This window comes from Lacerta agilis, chromosome 16 (assembly GCF_009819535.1).
Source record: "Lacerta agilis isolate rLacAgi1 chromosome 16, rLacAgi1.pri, whole genome shotgun sequence".
Classification (NCBI taxonomy): Eukaryota; Metazoa; Chordata; class Lepidosauria; order Squamata; family Lacertidae; genus Lacerta; species Lacerta agilis.
In genome coordinates, this window is record NC_046327.1 from 1,144,091 (window position 1) to 1,163,175 (window position 19,085).

At 44.6% G+C, this 19,085-nt stretch overlaps 1 protein-coding gene across 1 annotated transcript in view; it reads right to left on the bottom strand.

Annotated features, from left to right (window-relative positions):
* The window catches only part of KANK1 (KN motif and ankyrin repeat domains 1), a 48,539-nt gene that overhangs the window by 20,890 nt on the left and 8,564 nt on the right, over positions 1-19,085 (bottom strand). The window contains 1 exon segment of the mRNA XM_033172964.1: positions 611-3,268. Coding sequence (XP_033028855.1) covers positions 611-3,268 — 2,658 coding nt within the window.

A 19,085-nucleotide genomic window follows, 5' to 3' on the forward strand; every position in this document is an offset into this window, starting at 1 on the left:
CACAAAAGCTCATACCAATAACAAATTTAGTTGGTCTCTAAGGTGCTACTGGAAGGATTTTTTAAATTTTTTTGTTATCCCTAGGACATGTAGCCCTAGTACAGAGGACAGGGGAAGCAGTATAATGACAGATCTGCATTTATCTGTAGGTAAGCAACGCTGAGAAACAGAATTAGTTGTGACAAATCAAAAGTATAAAGGCAGTGGAAGAAAACATCCCTAGTCTGTAAAATGTTCACAGAAATGAGACAACTGTGGTAATAGCCGTTCTACTCTATAAAATACCCCTGGCCGTAATTTTAGAATCACTTCCTGCCATTAATAAGGGTCTGAGCTCTTAAGATCTTAAACTATATAAAGGTTAAATTCCCAGGAAACAGGACAGACGGTTACCCAATCACTGGGTATTTTTAGGCATTTTAGGTATTCAAGCACTGACTCCGCTTTTATCTATTCACTCACTGCAATCTAAGACTGGCATCTCCTTCCCAATCATTTCAGCCCTGGAAAGGCAAGTCATGACATAAGCAGTTTTGTGAGAGCGACTCATGCCGCTCCTTTTAAGACACCGGCAACCTTGAAGCAAACGAGAAAGCCCGTTCCCGCATACCTGTTGCCGAAGGTCTCTCCGCGCACTGCTGCTTCGATATATCCAAGTTGCGCAGCTCCTCTGTGCTCGCATACTTCATGACGCTGTTAATGGAGGACAGGGTGCTGATGAGCTGAGAATTAAGAGAGCCGATTTGCGAGTGGGGCTCTCCAAACGCATCGGCTAGCTCGGTGTAGTTTTCGGCAAGAAGCATCTGCTGCTCTTGGACGAGCTTCTGGACCCGTTCGATGTAGTGATCCAAGCCGGTCTTCATCTCAGGCTGAGAGAAGGGGCTATCCAACCCGAGGTTCTCCCATTCGGAAACAGGGTCACCCCCCACACCAATGCTTCTCGTGCTGGGCGGCGCCACAGACACCGGAGAAGGACCACAGGCAATATTTCTCATTTTCAGGCCCACTAGATAGTTCTCGTTAATACTGATCTGCCCCACGCCACAGTCTTTGGTCTTTGCTAGGGAGGGTTTGTCAAAGCTCGCCGTGCTAGAGAGCAGCGTCCCCACGCCAATGGATCGAGTTTTAGCCACTGTATTTACATCCTTGACCCTTCCATCTCCTATAGCGACTGTCCTCATCTCAACAATCACAGTGTTTGTCTGTTTATCGCAAGCGCTCAGGAAAGTGTTGGTGCCGGAATCTGTCAAGAGAGCTACGTCCGTGTTGGTGAACTGGTCAGCTTGTTCTAACACTGTGTTGGTTCCCTGGGTTGCCGTACGAGGCACTGCCATGACTCCAGTATCTGCCTTGCAACAGGGCTCCGTGTTGGTGCTGCGGGAAACGGCCTTGCTTCCTGGGCAGACTGTGTGGACGGGGCAGTCTCCGCAGCCTATGGAGCGAACTTCCTTGATTTTCAGCTCCGTCTTGCGCAGGCTTAATCTGTCCACGGATTCCTCCGTATTGACCCCGGTTTCGCAGACGGACCTTTCCGTGCCCACACATTTGTCGCACGTCTCGAGAGAGCTCCCAGTGCACCGATCACACATCTCTTTTCTCTCCTTCACAATCCACCAATTCATAGGCACATCTGGGCCCGCAGCTGAACTGTGCGATTGAGGCCTGCACAATACTCCAACGCTGCTCATCTGCAGATGGCTCCCCACGCATGAATCAACCACATCCACGTGACCTCCCACCATTTGGTCTTTTGTTTGCACGACTGCTTCCACCGCTCTGCTGAAGACAAGGGGCTGCGCCATCAGCGCCTTGTCCATTTTTTTCCTGGATCCAGCTGCCTGGAGCTCATGCTTCAATTTGGTCATCTCCCTGTCGTGAGTCGTTTCCCTCAGCTGAACTTCCAGCCGGTAGATTTTATCTTTGAGGGCTTCAATGGTCTGGTGCTGGAGCTCGAGTTCTCTCTCAGCCTCTGTAGACAGGCCAAGCATCCCCTCCGTCACCCCGACACCAGAATCTTTAGTCTTCTGCTCTGTTCCTACTGCTACATCCCTGCACTTCATCAAAGCTCTGTTGTACACAACAACGTCGTTCATGTTCTCCTCTGTGCCCACGGCAACTGATCTGCTCTCTTTCGTTGTGCTTGCTTGGTTCATTCGCAGGTTAGATGGAACGTCGTAGCTGCTCTCCTGGATCTTCTTCTCCAAGGCTTGCATTTCAGCAGTCAACTGCCTGAACTCTTCCACCCTCTCTGAGCTATGTTCCACACTCCCCATGTCTTCCTCACAGTCTATATAGAGTTCGCCACCCCCTCTGGCGGGAGAGAGGGGCTTCCACTGCTCCGCATTCCCTGCACTGTAAGATCTCTTTCTGAAATGGCCTGCGTCGTTCTGGTTGACTACCCTTTGGCTTTTGAGCTTCTCTACCATCTGCCTCTTCTCCTCCTGCAACACTGAAATCTTAACCTGGAGCACAGGAATAGTCTTAACTTGCTCCTCGAGCTCCTTGAGGCGCTTGAGGGCAATGGCCATTTGTTCCCTGATGTGTTGCAGGTGCACTGGGCTGACATTAGTCACGGGTGTCGATATCCCTGAGCTCAAGGGGCTGTGGCGGATGGAGCTCCCTAGAGAGGATGCAAGATAAAGGTTATATTCCCCATTGGCCTGGTATCCGTTCTGAAACTGCTGAGACATCTGGTTGTGGCCGCTGGACCCCACAAAGGAAGGGAGAGAGCTTGTGGAGCCCATGGCTCCAAAACTGGAAAGCCTCGGCCTCCGGGATTCTCCTGGGATCGCCTGCATTGCCATCTTCTCCTGCTCCAATCTTCTCCGCGTTTCCATGAGAGTTTTGGTAACGCGGAGGTTGTGCCGAGGCAGCTGTGGCGAAGGAGGCCGGAGCTGTTTGTTTTCGGGGATCGTTAGGAAACTCGGAGAGGCTTCAAAGGACAAGGACGGCCTCGGGGCAGCGGCTGCTGGGCTTCGTGCTGCAAAGAGCAAAGACGAATGTTTGTTTTCATCACTGTTGGATGAAGACAGAGATTCATTTGATGTCCACCCGCTGCACTGGCCAGAGGTGTTTTTGCCGGCTGCAAAAGGTGGCGTCACTTTCTGCTTTTTCTGAATGTTCAGTTTCTTAATAGTATTTCCCTTCTGTATATCTTCCACATACTTGAGAAAATCCAAATCAAGCTGGTAGCCGTAAGGTGTTTCCACAAAATAGGGGTCCTTCTGATTTCTGTCATCCTCCCCATTCAGAGCATTTTCATCTTTTTCTAAAAGAAGGAAACACACACATTAAGCATAAAATCCTACATAAAATGGTTGTTTCTTTTCTTTTGTTGCTGTTGTTGGTAAATTATAAGCACTCTACTCAGACAGCAGAATCAGTGTTCCACACTGGAAAATCTATTGCATGTCTCTTGATTAAATTTTTAGCATGCACACATTTTCCTTTGAAGACTGTGTCAGCAGGAATTAAAACCACAAAGCAGGTGGATACATTTCTCATAGGCTTTACATAAAGCTGTATTTTTAAAAAGAAGCAAGACGACCCTGTTAATACCACGAAGCAATACTTTAAAAGGAATTACCGGTACGTATTTCCACGACATCCCCAGTATAGTTTTCATGTGAAGTTCAACTGTTTGATATTCTGCGGTGTTGTGCAAGGGAATTCAATACATCTCAGAGATCTTCCTAAGGGCTACCCCCCCCCCCAAAAAAAAACCAACAACCCCTCTCTTGGTATACAAATGCTAAAAACAGACAAAGTTTTTGGAATTCAAAACAGGACAGTCTAAAGGAGGAGGAGCTCCCTAGAACATTCATCTCCGATTGTTCATGCAACCTATTTTATATTCCTCTACGGTGCAGGGTCGACACACTGAGAACTATGCAGGCAGACCCATTTCCAGTGCAGTCTAAAATATCTCAGATGAAAGAGAAACTGTCAGCTCAGATGTCAGGGCAGCCCAGCTTCCTGGAGACACAGGGGAGGCATGCCGCACCAAAACATTCTAAATAAAACTGCAGCAGATCCGCCGAGCTTCTGCAGGAAGAATATTTATGCCCAGGGGTGGCTCTACAGCCTACTTCCCACTCTCAAACACAGAAACACAACAAGAACTTCGGAGCATTTACATCGACTTGAAGTTTCTCTTTCCGTCCATCCACGCTTCTTCTGTTCCAAGGCTACCCGGCCTCGCTCTCTATTTCCTGCAATCGCGGCTTCGTACGTCACACAAGCTATTTGCCTGTGAAATCCCTGCCTCCCAACTTTCTCATTCTTCAACCCTTAAAGGGAAAAAGTACTCGGCATTTATATAAATACAGCAAAACAGAGCGCGATGTTTCATAGGCTGAGCTTCTTCCAATGAGTTCATCAGCTCACGACTGGGGGGAGCATCTCATTCCTCTACTCCTTTCCAGCACAGATCTCTCTCTCTCTCTCTCCCTCTCTCTCTCTCTCTCTCTCTCTCTCTTATTAAAAAGGCTCACAAGTCCCACTCTTTTTATTAACATTTCTTCAGATTTGAGGTTCTGCTGTTGTTGCGCCTTTTCAGTTTCCCCTTAAGAAATAAGTTTGTGTTCATAATGTTTAGGAAGCTAAGTGTGCCAAGTGTATACTAAGCCATCTGAAATCATGAAACACATGAGCCATTCTTAGATATCTTAATCCGAGCCGTATTAAAAATAAATAAATTACTCTGTACACCAATGATCCTTTCGACACACGCATGGCTGCATCGTATGACATTTCTCCTGTGTGTGTGGAAAGCTTATTTTATTCACAACTTTTGGAAGACATCTGAAGGCAGCCCTGTTAAAGGGAGGTTTTTAATGCTTGGTGTTTTCATTATGTTTTTAGATATGCTGTAAGCCGCCCAGAGTGCCTGGGGAAACCCAGCCAGACGGGTGGGGTATTATTATTATTATTATTATTATTATTTTACACATCACTTGGGAAGACAGGTGAACTAATGCCAGTGTACTGGAAGAAGCAAAGATCACCAGTGTTGAAGCCATGATTGGACTTCGTTGGACTGGTCATGTTGTGTGGATGCCTGATTATCATCTTCCAAAGCAACTACTCTATTCCGAATTAAAAATGGAAAGCGTAATGCTGGTGGTCAACAAAAGAGGTTAAAAACTGTCTCAAGGCAAGTCTAAAAAAATGTAGTATAAACACCAACAACTGGGAAACACTGGCCTGCGAGCGCTCCAGTTGGAGAACAGCCTCTACCAAAGGTGTCATGGGCTTTGAAGACGCTCGAACTCAGGACGCAAGGGAGAAACGTGCTAAGAGGAAGGCACACTTGGCAAATCCACACCGTGATCAACTCAGGGGAACACTCAGGTGTACAGAAGTACGGTAGGGTAGGGTGGAATTAAATTATAAATTTGGACATGCTCGCCTGTGACCTACGAGATAAAGCACAATAATGTTTCTATAAAAGCAGAAATGTTTTGTGAAGATCACAGGAAAGCAAAGCCGGCTGGCCAACTTACGCAAATAGATTTATTTGCATTCTGCAGAGGGTCAAACAGTTGCCCAACCAGCCGTTTCTTTGTTGGTCTAACCAGCAAAACTGCATTCTGGCCAGTAACCAGGACCTTTGCCGCACACCCAGAAAAGGCTTCTAGTTTCCTGCAGCAGCAGCTTCATCTCCTTCCAGGTTTTTGTTGGCCTCTGGATACAAGGCCATCAGTTCCTCCCTACCATCCTAGCACCTGCTGGAGGAGCTGTGGCCTCACAAGGGGTGGGTGAAGGATGGCAAGAATGATAATGAGGATGATTTATTCATTTATTTCTACCCCGTCCATCTAGCTGGGTTTCCCCAGCCACTCTGGACAGCTCCTAACAGAATATTAAAAACACAATAAAACATCAAACATTAAAAACTTCCCTAAACAGAGTTGCCTTCAGATCTTGTCTTTCTAAAAGTCAGGTAGTTGTTTATTTCCTGGGAGGGCGTTCCACAGGAAGGGAGCCACCGCCGAGAAGCCCCTGTGATAAGAGCGTATTAAAAGAAAACAACCCCCACCACATCATCTTTCCAAATCCATCCCTTGAAGATGTTAGCGGAGGAGCTAAGAATTTGAACTCAAGTCACATGCTCAGTATTAAAGAGATATACTCCCTGGACTGGGTTGCCACTTAATCCGATCGCCTCCACCCTCAGCCTTCTTGCCCAAGGATTGCCCACAAGAAGACAGCTTGACCAAGCTAGAGATGTTTGGACTCTGGCCTTGGCTAGGTGGCTTGACTAGAGGGCAATGTCCCCAATGCACCTTGCAAAATTGTGCCTCGTGTCACTGTCAAGTGTCAACATCCACAAACGCAACGCTTTCGGCACGTTGGGGAACAGAAGAGACACGGAAATCTCTTTCCAAATGGCTTCCTTTCTTCAGGAGGGCCACCCCACAGCCTAAGGAGCCTCGTTTTTAATTAACGGAGACACACCCAGGGGCTCTTAAGTGCACGCTTTTCCATTCAAAGGTGATCAAGAGATCAAAGCACTTTGGGGGGGTCCCATCGTTTCATCTAGACATGAGGGCCCCCCAAATGCTTTGGTCTCCTAAGGGACACGCTCTGTCAGATCGCAAGTAATGTGATGTCAACGGTTACATTTCAAAAGATCTAATCTTAAGGAAAGAACCATACTGTACAATTAAGATTGGCAAATTGTAAATTTAATTTTAAATTTATACAGTTTATAACTCCGTCGCATATGCTATACAAAAAGCAGATACTCCTGCAATATTATTCCAGTTCTGGGATTCCCGGGCACTTTTCTTCCCAGGTCCAGAAGGGAATTTCTTCAGCAAAAGTATTTTAGGTTCTCGAACAACCTTCCTTTATGCTTGAACTGCTGGCAACTTCTCCTGAACTGGAGCGATTCTGGTGCAATGATTGTCAAGTTCTATTTCTCTGTTTGCTTTGCTTTGCTTAAGCACTTAAAAGACCATAAAACGGCCTCTTTCTCTCCTACTTAAGGGGTTATTTTTAGCTTCTACCATATTAGGATTAGCTGTACTTGTTATTTTCTTGGAAGGGTGCAAACCTGGGCTCAGAGATTTCAAGTGCTGAAACTGTGACCATAGGTACTGAGAACAAAGAGTTGTGCTGAATGCAGGCGTAATAAGCAGTATACCAACATTATGGGATGGAGGGAGGGAGAGAGGAATAGATTCTGCAGCTCCGATGGGGCTCCCCTCAGTTCTTAATGTGTAGAATTGTTCTCGGAGATATTTGCACAGTCATTTCACTCGTTTGAGTCAGTCAAAAAAGTACTAGTGATAACGATTAAATGAGATGTCATTAAAGGTGTGGAGTGTATTGAGATTTCTTATATATTTATTCTGTAGAACTCTGGGGTAGGATGAAATTTGGGTTTTTGATTTTTAGTTTTAAGCAGATAAGAGATCTTGCTGTTTCTAAATTTACCTTAAATTGTATTTTTGTGCTGCCTGGTTTTTTTTTAAATTTAAATATATTTTTTTATCCTTTGAGTGCCATCTTTGGGGGGGGGGTCCTTTCCGGCCAAAAGGCAGCACAAAATAAATTTATGACTTTTAATACTCGCTTTTCCCCCTTCCCCAAACAAGAAAAATCTTTTGCTTACATGTAGGCAAGGGAACTTGTGAAATAGCCGGTACGGAACTTCCTCCGCGTGGCAAAACCAAAGAGTCACAGGCAGATATTGGACTGATCGTTCTGTGACATTATGGCAGCGGAAAAAGCTATATTGTAACTTTTGAATAAATGGTAACTTTTGTTTTTTTTAAAAAAAGGTGCCCAATCAAATAAGGCATAACTGTAAAAATCAAGCTCATTTGGTTAGTATATCTGAGGCAATAACAATCACCACTCCTCTTTTTTGCATATTCAAACAAAGCACACCCCTTGAGTGTGCAAAAATCTCAAATAAAATGGGTAGGTCTCTTTAGTTAGATGTTTGTCATTGATGCATTCTTATCTGAGAGTGTGTCAGGGCCGTGCCAGTCACAAAATATTGTGTGTGAGTGTGTGTGTAATAACTATGTTGTCTTTGTCCATGGAGTTTTCTTGGCAGCGATACTGGAGTGGCTTGCCAGTTCCTGCTCCATGGGACTTCTTGAGAGTCCCATGGACTGCAAGAAGATCAAACTGATCCATTCTGAAGGAAATCAGCCCTCCTGAGTGCTCACTGGAAGGACAGATCCTGAAGCTGAGGCTCCAAGACTTTGGCTACCTCATGAGAAGAGAAGACTCCCTGGAAAAGACCCTGATGTTGGGAAAGATGGAGGGCATAAGGAGAAGGGGACGACATGGTTGGATAGTGTTCTCGAAGCGACTGGCATGAGTTTGGCCAAACTGCGGGAGGCAGTGAAGGATAGGCATGCCTGGCGTGCTCTGGTCCATGGGGTCACCAAGAGTCGGACACGACTAAACAACAACGATAACAACGTTCTGGGAGCCTTTTGGGATGAAGAGAGGGGTACAAATCCTTTAAATAGATAAATAAATAAAATGGGCCGTGTGGCGTAATGCAAAGAGAGCCATTCCTAAGACACCCTTATGCTTTCTGTAGGAAGTCCGCTATCTCCTGCTTGTCTTGATCACAATACTGATCTTACACACACACAAAAACACACACACTGATGCTACTGCTGTCTATTAACGATGGAGAACATTCCTCAGTTCCAGGAAAGGTAGACACTCCACACTGACTCTCATCAATTGCTTACAAGGTTCCTACCCATTTTGCCCGACAACGTTCTTTCTAGGGGGGCCAGAGTCTCGTTTTTAAAAAAGAGGAAAGAAAGCTCAGAGCCTCAGGCACCTGCCCAGGGGAACACCAGCAAAATCCTCTGCAGGTTCCACAATGCCCCTGGGCACTGGGTTGGCAATCCCTGGTCTAGAGGCACTATTTCGGAGAGGATTAAAGAAAAGAAACACACATTGTTCTCACAGCTCTGCATTGCTGAAGCCTTGAGACCTGCCCAGCCATTCTTACTCAGACAGCTTTGCCTTCTCTGCTTGCGGAAGACAGAAATCTGTGCAGTACCAATTCCTCAAAGTTCTCAAAACTCTGGCTTTGGCTGGGGGGGGGGGGCAATCAAGAATTGAAAACGGCTTGCTCCAAATGAGTGAACCAAGATTCACTGTATACCCAGAGGGGAACCTTGACAGTGAGTAAATTCAACCAGTGTACAAGAGCAGCTCCGAATGAGAATGTAAAACCATCACCTTCCTCCCTCATGGAAAAAAACCCACAGGAATGGAGCAGGCATGGCAAAGGAATACTGTACAACCCTTCCAGAAAACCAAACATTCCCGAAATTACAACAACTTCTTCCTGGGAAATGTGGATGTGTCAAAGACTTCACTCATACACTTTCTATTGGGAGTCCTGTGTTGGTTTTTTTTTTTTAAAGAGAAGTATTCCAAAGAGAGGGGAAAGAATTTTGTATGATTGGGCAGCAAGTTTGTGGTGTGCAACATGCTCACAAATGATAAGGGGCACCTAGGTATTCCAGACATACAATCACATTCAAGCAACCTGCAAGAGTCCTGGCCCACTGCATTTGAGCATGTCAATAACAAGGTCGGTAATTTTTTAATTTCAGAAAATACTCCTCTCCCATCCCTTTCCCCCCTTAAGGTGAACAAAACACTCCTCGCTCAGGTTTAGCTATGTCGAAATGCTTGGTAATTTACAACACAAGCTATTCATTATCGAAGCAAATGCCTGACAACCACTTACATCTTTTTAGAAAAAGGAAAAGAAAATATATCCAGCTTGTTCCCTAGGTTAAGTTAGCTCAACCTGCTCAGTTGAACTTGATTTACAGAACAGACTCCTTACACACTATAATGCCACAGGCAAAGAAAATATGAACTCTTCAGAAGCATTAGATGTTTCGCTCAAGAGATACCCACCATGTCTCACGTACCTTGCTATGTCCAAGCAGGATAGGCATATTAAAGTTGAGAATTAACTCTTTTTTTAAAAAAAAAGTACACGAACACGCAAACATTCATTTAGAGGATGAAAGTTGTGTTAAGCAAGAGGGAAACAAGCTAAAAACAGGGGCACGCTTGGCCGTTGCAGAGGTAAATGAGAAATCGGCACTCTCCCATGGCCATTAGTCTAACAGGGTTACTTTGTCCGAGAGAACAGAGCTATCCTTATGTTAAAAGTCGCAGTGAGAAAAGCAACCAGCCAGCCTAGGTAGGAGCAGATCACTCTTGGGGGGAGGGCAATGAAACAACTGAAGTTACGAACTTACATTCCCTAAAATTAAAGTCGTTCACCCCCCCATTCCCCTCCCCGCCCTGAAACCTGCCAGCGTTACTTACTTATTCCGTGAAGAGCAGAAAGTCGCCGTGTGTTTTGCTTGCAGGAAGTTTGGCTTGAGGCAGACTTTCCTTAGCTTTGCAGGGAATATGTGCTTCTGACACATAAGCAGGCAAGGAGGCGAAGGCTCGCTGCAGAGGACTTATTTATACTCATTTGGAATTTCCTGACCAAATTCCCCCCTGCCTGCCAGGCTGGAGCTCCCCGGCGCAACCTCTCCCCGCCTGCTCAACATCCTTCGCTGCCCCATCAGACGCAGAGAAAAGCAGCTCTATGGCAGGAGGTCGCATCATGTGAACCACGAAAAAGCTGCACTTCTCCGATCGTGTCGAACAAGCCAAATCAGACAAGAGGGGAAGAAAAGGCGGCAGGACGCCTCTCGCCCTCCTCATTCCTTCCCCTTTTGACCCCACCTCCCATCGCAGGCAAAGGAAGGTTTGCGGAAATAATACGGTCAGGATAATTGTCTCTCTTGTAACCACACCACAGCCTGCTTTCAAATAATTCTGGTTTCCTTTGCCACATGCAGTCTGTTTTTGCTCGCTTTTGTCCAGCCCAGCTTGCAATTTGGAGGCTAAAAATAAAAGCTTTATTCTGCTTGGGAGGCAGGCAAAAACATTTTGCTGAAGGAGGTGGCCAAAAATGTGACAAGTGCACTTTCTAAAAGGGGAGGGAAATTTGTCTGAAATGAAAAGACAAGCTCCCCAGAGCTACTCTATCAAAAGGGCTTCCCTGCACATGCATTTTGTTTTTGTTTTTTTGTTTTCAAACAGTAAGTTATCAATCTAACCGTGTGCCCGGGGGGCCCAGATAGCCAACATTCACAGCACCATAACAAATCAATTACTGGAAAATGCCAACTAAATCTCTTCCACCTTTTCGCCGATATTGCAGATTAGGAAAATATTAACCGATTTGTTTTGTTTTTAGTAGATAATTTCCAGCATAAGTCAGCTGTTGAGAGAGTCCAAAGTGTAGGAGCTTCAAGAGATACCCTTATCTCGAGTAAAATATCAGAATTTGGAAAGACATTTTAGTGACTCTGGTTTGAACTGTTTGCAAAGGAACATTGCGCTCTGCACCAAACTCCCACAGTCAGAAAGAGGGTTCAGGTGTGCAGCACAAGTTTCACAAGATCAAGCCAAATGATCTGCCAAGAGCTTTTCAGCAGCAGCAGCAGCAAATTTCTGCACAGACTCTGAGGGTTTAAAGTGGAAATGACCAACAGCGTTGGCATGTTGGCATGGCCCACAGCATTTGCGTCTCTCGGTCTGAATCAACGGTGTAGCTGGCAAACCAGCTGGCGCTGGTAATAAGCCCCTCAGGCCACAATCTGTGACCAGAGGAGAAAGATGGGTCCCTCAGGGCAGAAGCCTGGTCCTCCTTCAGGGAGTGAAGAATTACACCCAGAACCGCCATCTTCCTGGCCAACCCCACTGCTGTGTTTCCTGCCCTAGGCACCTGTTTCTTATCTGGTTTAAGCTTATTTCGCCTTATGCTGTCCATAATTCATTTCAAATAGTTCTTCAAAAATGTTGCTGCTCCACTTGGATCCGATGACAAGGAGAGCACCAGTTCCAAGCTAAACCCCTAGCACAGTTATTATATGGGGCTCAGATTTCGACAGGCACGCTGTCCAATCCAAGTTCTTAAGGCAATTTTTCTCTGTCCCACCCTGTGTCCCAAACGCATCATTGCTCCTAGAGGCTAATCTTCCCTCGGTGGAATGACAGATCTGGCCTAGGACACTTAACTCTTGGCTTCGCCTAAACTCAAATCCCCCCGGTCTAACATCCCTAGTGCTGCAAGATTGTCACAAGAGCGACTGGACTAAAATGGTCTACCAAAATCTTCACTCTTGTGGTTTATCACCACATCAGCTACTCACTTTGGGTTTTAGTAAAGCAAACAGTCTAATTTGTCAGCGCCTAAATGATATCGAGCGTCAGAACAACTTTGCCACAATGAGGAAATTTTGCCTGTGGTATGACTGTTTTCCACCTTCCCATTTCGACTCTCTGGCACCCTATCTGCATAACCTAGCAATTCTAAAATATAGGCGCACTTTTACTCTTGGAAGATCGAATGTCTTGCCCTCAGCTGTACTTTAGGGACGATTCCAACAGATTCCATACGAAAAATGCTTGTGTCCCTGTGGAGATGGCAGTCCTGAATCGGTGGCGCATGCCCTTCTGGCTTGCACTCTTGATAAAGACTTGAGGAATGGGGTTATCACCCCTCTTTTATTGTCCATTCCGGGTCGCCCAGCCACTGCCCCAGTGTCCTTTCTCTTGGCAGATCAAGATGAGCAGGTAACAAGGTTTTTAGCTGGGGCAGTCGGAATAAGGTCCACTATTTGACTACTGATTCATAACCCTAAAATTCATTTTATATAATTGACTTCTTATTTCTGTTCTGTGTATATTGTATTGTTTTTTTCTTGCTATGGCCGATGGCTGGAGCAAATAAGGATCCATTCATTCACAGGCATCACCAGTAAACTCCATGCTCTTAGACTGCAGCTCCCAGTCCTTTTTAATGCAAGTGTTTGTCCATTTCAAATATTTATGAATCATACACAAGGCAGTAAAAATATTGGAAGAGGCCAGATCAAATTATTTTTCCAGAAATATTTACAAAAATAAAAGACACTTCAAAACCTGTACAATATCTGCATTTAAAAGCTTGGAGGACCAAACTCAACTTGAGGAGCTCCTTAGAACGAGTCTGTTGAAAACTGCTTCCCAGAAAAGGCCACAATGGTACAATACTCTGGACTGAAAATGGTACTAAATGATGGATGGTACTGAAAGTACCAAGAATCTTTGTAAGTTTCGCGTGATGGTGCTTTCGAGTAACGGAGCAGGAACCCAAGCTGTCTTTGGGCAGTTTTATTGTGCAAGCTATTTACAGTGCAGAGCTACAAAAAGGATGTCTGTCTCAGTCGCTGGCAGAATCTGGGAGTGGCCCCTTCCGGCTCCTTCCCCAGCATAAGAGCTTCGGCACCCCAAGTCTCCTCCTACCCTCCTTACGTTTCATCCCTCTGCTCAATTGAGTCGGGGGTCTCTGTATGCTAACGGACCCTCCATCCCCGTCAGCGGGCCAGGAGGCAGTTCCCTGACATACGTATTGGCCATCTGGCTGGGCAACCAAAGCAGTTCCTGTACTAAAACAAAAATATTCAAAAAAATATCCACCACATTGCTCTCAATCATCTTTTTAGCCTTCTTTGTTTTATCTGTGTTGTTTTAATTTGTGTAAACCGCCTTGAGTCCTAATCTGGGGGGGGGGGAAGAGGAATGTTGTTTTTGTTGATAGAATGAGAGTAGCAACTATATTTTATATAAAGTTAGGGAGGAAATCAGGTCACTTCTTAGCCAGATGATTATTAAAGTCAATTCATACAGACCACGTTTTTTAATTTTCAGTCTTCTGGGGTCTTGGTTTTGCTCTCAGCCTTTAGGAGTGAGCACTATGCGGCCAAGTAAACACATTCTGATACCGTTCAAAACAAAAGCAAGGGCAGCAAATAGTTCTTTAGGACGGAAAATCTAATATACTTGCAATAAACTGATAGTTCAGTGTACAGAGCGGACCCTGTCAATTCTGCCAAAGGGAGGAGAAGAGGTTTTCCAAAGCAGAAGACAAACACAGCAGTGAAAACACTCTCTTTGCCATCTTCCATAAAGTCTAATAAGGGACACATTTCTGGGAACATGCCCAACGGGAAACAGTTGAGAGAGAGAGATTCACGGCACACTTTTAGTGAGATTTCTTCTTTTGCCCACTCATGGCCCTTGAAACGGAACCCTAAACCTGCATATATGGCAAAGGGCTTTCAAGTGAAATGCAGTGGGACCTTGGTTCTCAAACGCCTTGGTTCCCAAATGCCGAAAACCCAGAAGCAAGTGTTCTGGTTTTTGAACGTTTTTCGGAAGCCGAACGTCCAAAGTGGCTGCCGGCTATTGTTTCTGGGGCACTTGCACCAATCAGAAGCTGTGCCTTGGTTTTTGAACATTTTGGGAGTCAAACGGACTTCCGGAACGGCGCTTTTGTTTTTGCTATTTATTTTGCATTTTCGTTTTTGAGGCTTTTTCGGTTCATTTGTGTGGAACCCAGTTCAGCTACTGATTGATTGATTGATTGATTGATTGTGTGACTGCGGAAATGGATAAAAGCCCCCCATCCAAACAATGACTATCATCAGTGCAGGTAAGGATTTTTTTAAAAATCATCTACAATTCTGTCTTATTTATTTTATAGTACAGTACATTGATTATTGCTTTCATTTTATGGATCAATGTTCTCGTTAGATAGTAAAATTCATGTTAAATTGCTGTTTTAGGGGTCGTTTTTAAAAGCCTGGAACAGATGAATCCATTTTGCATTCCTTTCTATGGGAAAGCGCGCCTTGGTTTTGGGACGCTTTGGTTTTGGAACGGATTAAGTTTGAGAACCAAGGGACCAGTGTACTTTCATTTCACAGGCACCTTCAAAATCCCTACCTGCACGGGACTCTCTCATTCTCCCCCACAAAGGTAAGCTCTGCAGTCACAAAATCTTCTACGCTGACACCCACAGGTGGAATGTCCACGCCAAACAAAGCCACCGGAAGCCTCCAGGGCGGCCTCAGGGACACCAGGTAGCAGCCTCTGAGTTGGGCAGACGCAGTTACGTAATAAGGCTGGACTGGCTTGTTACCTGTTTACTCCACCTTTCCTCTAAGGAACTCAGGGAAGCATTTATGTCCCATTAATCCTTACGACAACCGTGTGAAATTGTGGAGGCTGGAATATAGGGAATAGGCTGTGTACACGTTACATCCAAAGCATGTTCTCCCAAGTCGTGGCCACTGTAGTTAATCAAGCGGTTGCTGGGAACTGTAACTCTGTGGGGGGTAAACTACAGTTCCCAGAATTCTCTGAGGAGGAAGGTGGCATTGGCTTTTAAGGTAGAGGGTGCCTGCAGCCTACATTAATACTCTAGGCACTGCACTTTGTTGTGCTTTTTCAATAATTATTGTTTTTTTTTAAGACCAATTATCTCACTGAAAAATGTTCGGTGTTTTCTTTTCCCACGGAAAATTTTCCATTCCATAAGTGCATTATTAACAATTGCCAATTGCAAGTACAGTATTAGGCAAGCCTGATGGTTTCAAAGCTTTAATTAATGTTTTTTCAGGGGATTATCTCTAGCAGATACACAAGAGAAGCATATTTCAGGTCAAACATCTGTGGTGTACCGGGATAAAAACATTAACGGTGGGCAGTTTTTCTAGCCTGTTTCACTAGATACAAGTAAAATAAATATGTTAAATGATATCGCTTTCACCAGGAAACGTTCCAATGCAAATCGTGTTATGCAAAGGAACCCAGTTCAAAGTTCTCCTGAAAATCTGCAGCCCTAAAGGAGTTTCACAACAAAACAAAATAAAATAAAAAATTCCTTCCAGTAGCACCTTAGAAAGCAACTAAGTTTGTTCTTGGTATGAGCTTTTGTGTGCATGCACACTTCTTCGGAAGTGTGCATGCACACGAAAGCTCATACCAATACCAAACTTAGTTGGTCTCTAAGGTGCTACTGGAAATAATTTTTTATTTTATTTTGTTTTGACTATGGCAGACCAACACGGCTACCTACTTGTAACTTTCACAACAAAGTGCCATCTCACTATTCATTCACAGCCTCAACAACCGAAGCATAACTTAACACACACACAAAAAGGTACAGTGGAACCTCGGTTGCCGAATGCTTCAGAAGTCTAACGTTTCGGCTTCCGAACGCCGAAAACCTGGAAGTGAATACTTCCGTTTTTGAACATGCCTCAGATGTCGAATGGCTTCCGGGGCGTGTTTCCCCATTTTTTCAATGGATTTTGCCGGCCGGCAATTGCGCCTCGGTTGTTGAATGTTTTGGAAGTCGGTCTTCCGGAACGAATTATGTTCGACGAGCGAGGTTCCACTGTACAGATAACTAGGCTGTGACAAGAAACATGAGAACAGAGAGGTGCTAGAATGATCCAGTTGTGCAGTTCACACATCACAGAAGCATGATCTCACACAAAAGCTGTATATTTAAAAGCACAGGTGAGCAGGTTATTCCTGAATCCACTCCCTGCAAGAATAGATGCCAACAAGCAATAGGTGCCAACAAGCAAATGCACCTAACATGCAAAATGTACACGAGAAGATTTCATAAATGGGCAACTGATTTCCACACTTCATCTTCCTCTCCCACACAACATCTACTGATCATCAATTTCACCTCATGATCTAGAGACCTAGAAAAGGGGAGACCAAGAACTCTAGGGCTACCCATTGAAGGGAGCAGAGACTCAAGGCAGGTTGCCTAGAGAAGAGTGTGGGGCGAGGAGAACCTCCATGGAACTTTGTACGACATAGAGGTCAGGGCAGCTGGAACAGAAATGCAAAATTTCCTGAAATTTTGATGTCATGGGGAAAACAGGCTTTTTTCGGGGAGTGAGGTTTCAGGAAAAACCCATAAATTGAGGGGAGGGTGGAATGAAAAGCAGGCAACGCTTTGTTCAGCTCCCTCTACGGCTCAAAAGTCACTGTTACTCGAGTAACGTAGAATGGGTGTATAATTTGGTTTGCCATTAAATCACCATGTTTGGTAAATAAAAAAAAAACCCCACAATTTATTCAGTAAATAATTACAATTTCAGTTTCCTTTTATTTGTTTTGTTAAATGTTACAAATGGAGCTATAAGACGCTGAACTGTTTTGCCGGTTTATGAGGATCAGGCAAACGATTATAAAAACAGGAGAAACCATGACCTTTGTAGCAAAAATAAATAAATTGCTATGCATTCTGAAATTATGGACTGTGGAGAACTAAGTCTTACTTAGACCAGACCCATTGAAATTAATGAACCCAAGTTAGTCGGAGTAGGACTTGTGTTGAATCCCACCCAGTGTCTCCCTCCGTCCTCCATAAAAAGAGCTGTGAAAAGAAGAGGGCAGAGAGCCAAAACTCAGTTAATATTTCAGAAAATAAGACTGATTAAATGTCATGTACTATCTGTTTCCACTTTTTCTATATCTTCGTATTTATCATCATATTTATCACGGCTTTCTAAAAACTGAAGGTTTGCCCGAATTGAAAAAAGCTTCTCTACCTTTTCAGATTTCATAGTCCCAACATTTTTCAGTTTTGGGGGAGGGGGCAATTTGGATCCCCCCCCCGGGCCATCGCATCTCTGAGACCTGGGGGGATAGGGTGGTATCCAAATTTAATAAATAATCATGATGATGATGATGATCTCTAAGTCGGAGAAGCTTGCTTTGAATATAGTGCATCTTCACAGAGCTGAGATCATCAGTGAGGAACCTCTAGACAATTTGTGGGGCAATGAGTTCATGCTTATTGCAGCAAAAGGCACAGAGACCAGACTTTGTTCTGCTCCTCCAACGGACAGCCTCAGACGCCGCAATTAATTTTGCAACGCCTGTCATATGCTGGGAGGTGCAAAAGAGAATGTACCCCATTACAGCATCCTCTGAAATGCACCTATTCACCGTTTCCATTCTGCTTTATCTGCAAAACATCAATCTTCAAATATTGGGTCAATCTCATCCTCAGGTTAATTTTTAAATGACCTCCTAAAATGGGGGGAAATGATGCAACACAGAGAAACATAAAGGAAAGGAGGAAGGACGCAGGTTCCTTTTAGGGCATTCATCAGTCCATGACTCATGTGGTATAAGGAAGCCTACATTGCAAACCTAACAGGAGAACTGCATCTGAAGGCACAGAGATTTCTGGAACATCAGCATGAGAATAACTCTGAAAGTTAAGAACAACTTTGCTTATGAGAGGAACTTTTAAAATATAGTCTAAATGCACATGAACTTCAAGTAGCAAGGGGTGAAGGAAGCAAATAATTATTAGCTGAGCTAGGATTTTTCGCCTGTTAATTTTAGTTCCGTGAGATGACACTGGATTAAAACTCAACTCAACTCCCGCTGGGTTCAAAACACAACATCCTAAAGTTTATACGTTACTGAGCTTATGGAGACTTTCCAGGGGGAGAGGAGACAGCTTTAAAATACCATGCCCATCTCAGACAATATTGTTTCAGTATTTACTGTACAGTTGAGCTGAGCCCCCAGTTGCTATCAACCGATGTTACTTCTAAGAAGCATTTGCACCTAAAACACTGCCAAATGAAAGCTTCAAGGCAGTCACTTGTGTGGATCCAAAGGTGACCTGTTGGTAGTCAAGATAACCCCACAATTAATTGCTAGTTGGTATAGCAATGAACTCATATATTTGCTTTGATGCAACCTAATTGGTTTGGTTTGCAGGTACCCTTATTTGTGGGTCTGAGCTCAGAGAGGGGAAAACAGCTGTGATGTGTTGGGCATCGGCCACCTGTGCTCCCATCTAGTTAGGCAATGTGACGTATTCTGTTCCACTGTATGAAAAATTCATAAATTTTGGGCTGGGTGCCGACAAACCACCTCCTTGCTGCGGTACCTGCTTGCTGCAGTCCTGCGCCTGTAAGAGCAAGGGGAACCAACAGGCCGCTTTGGCTGTAAGTCTATACTGTACTCTTCTTTAATAAAGCATTAGAACTGACTATTATCGCATCTTTCGTCTCCTTGCCTGGCACTGCACAGATCTCAAACTCCTAGGACCTCTCCTCTTGCTCTGGGGCCGTGGTGAGCTTACAACATCACTGTACAATGAAGAAGTTCCATCAGCAGCCAGGTGCCCACCCTTA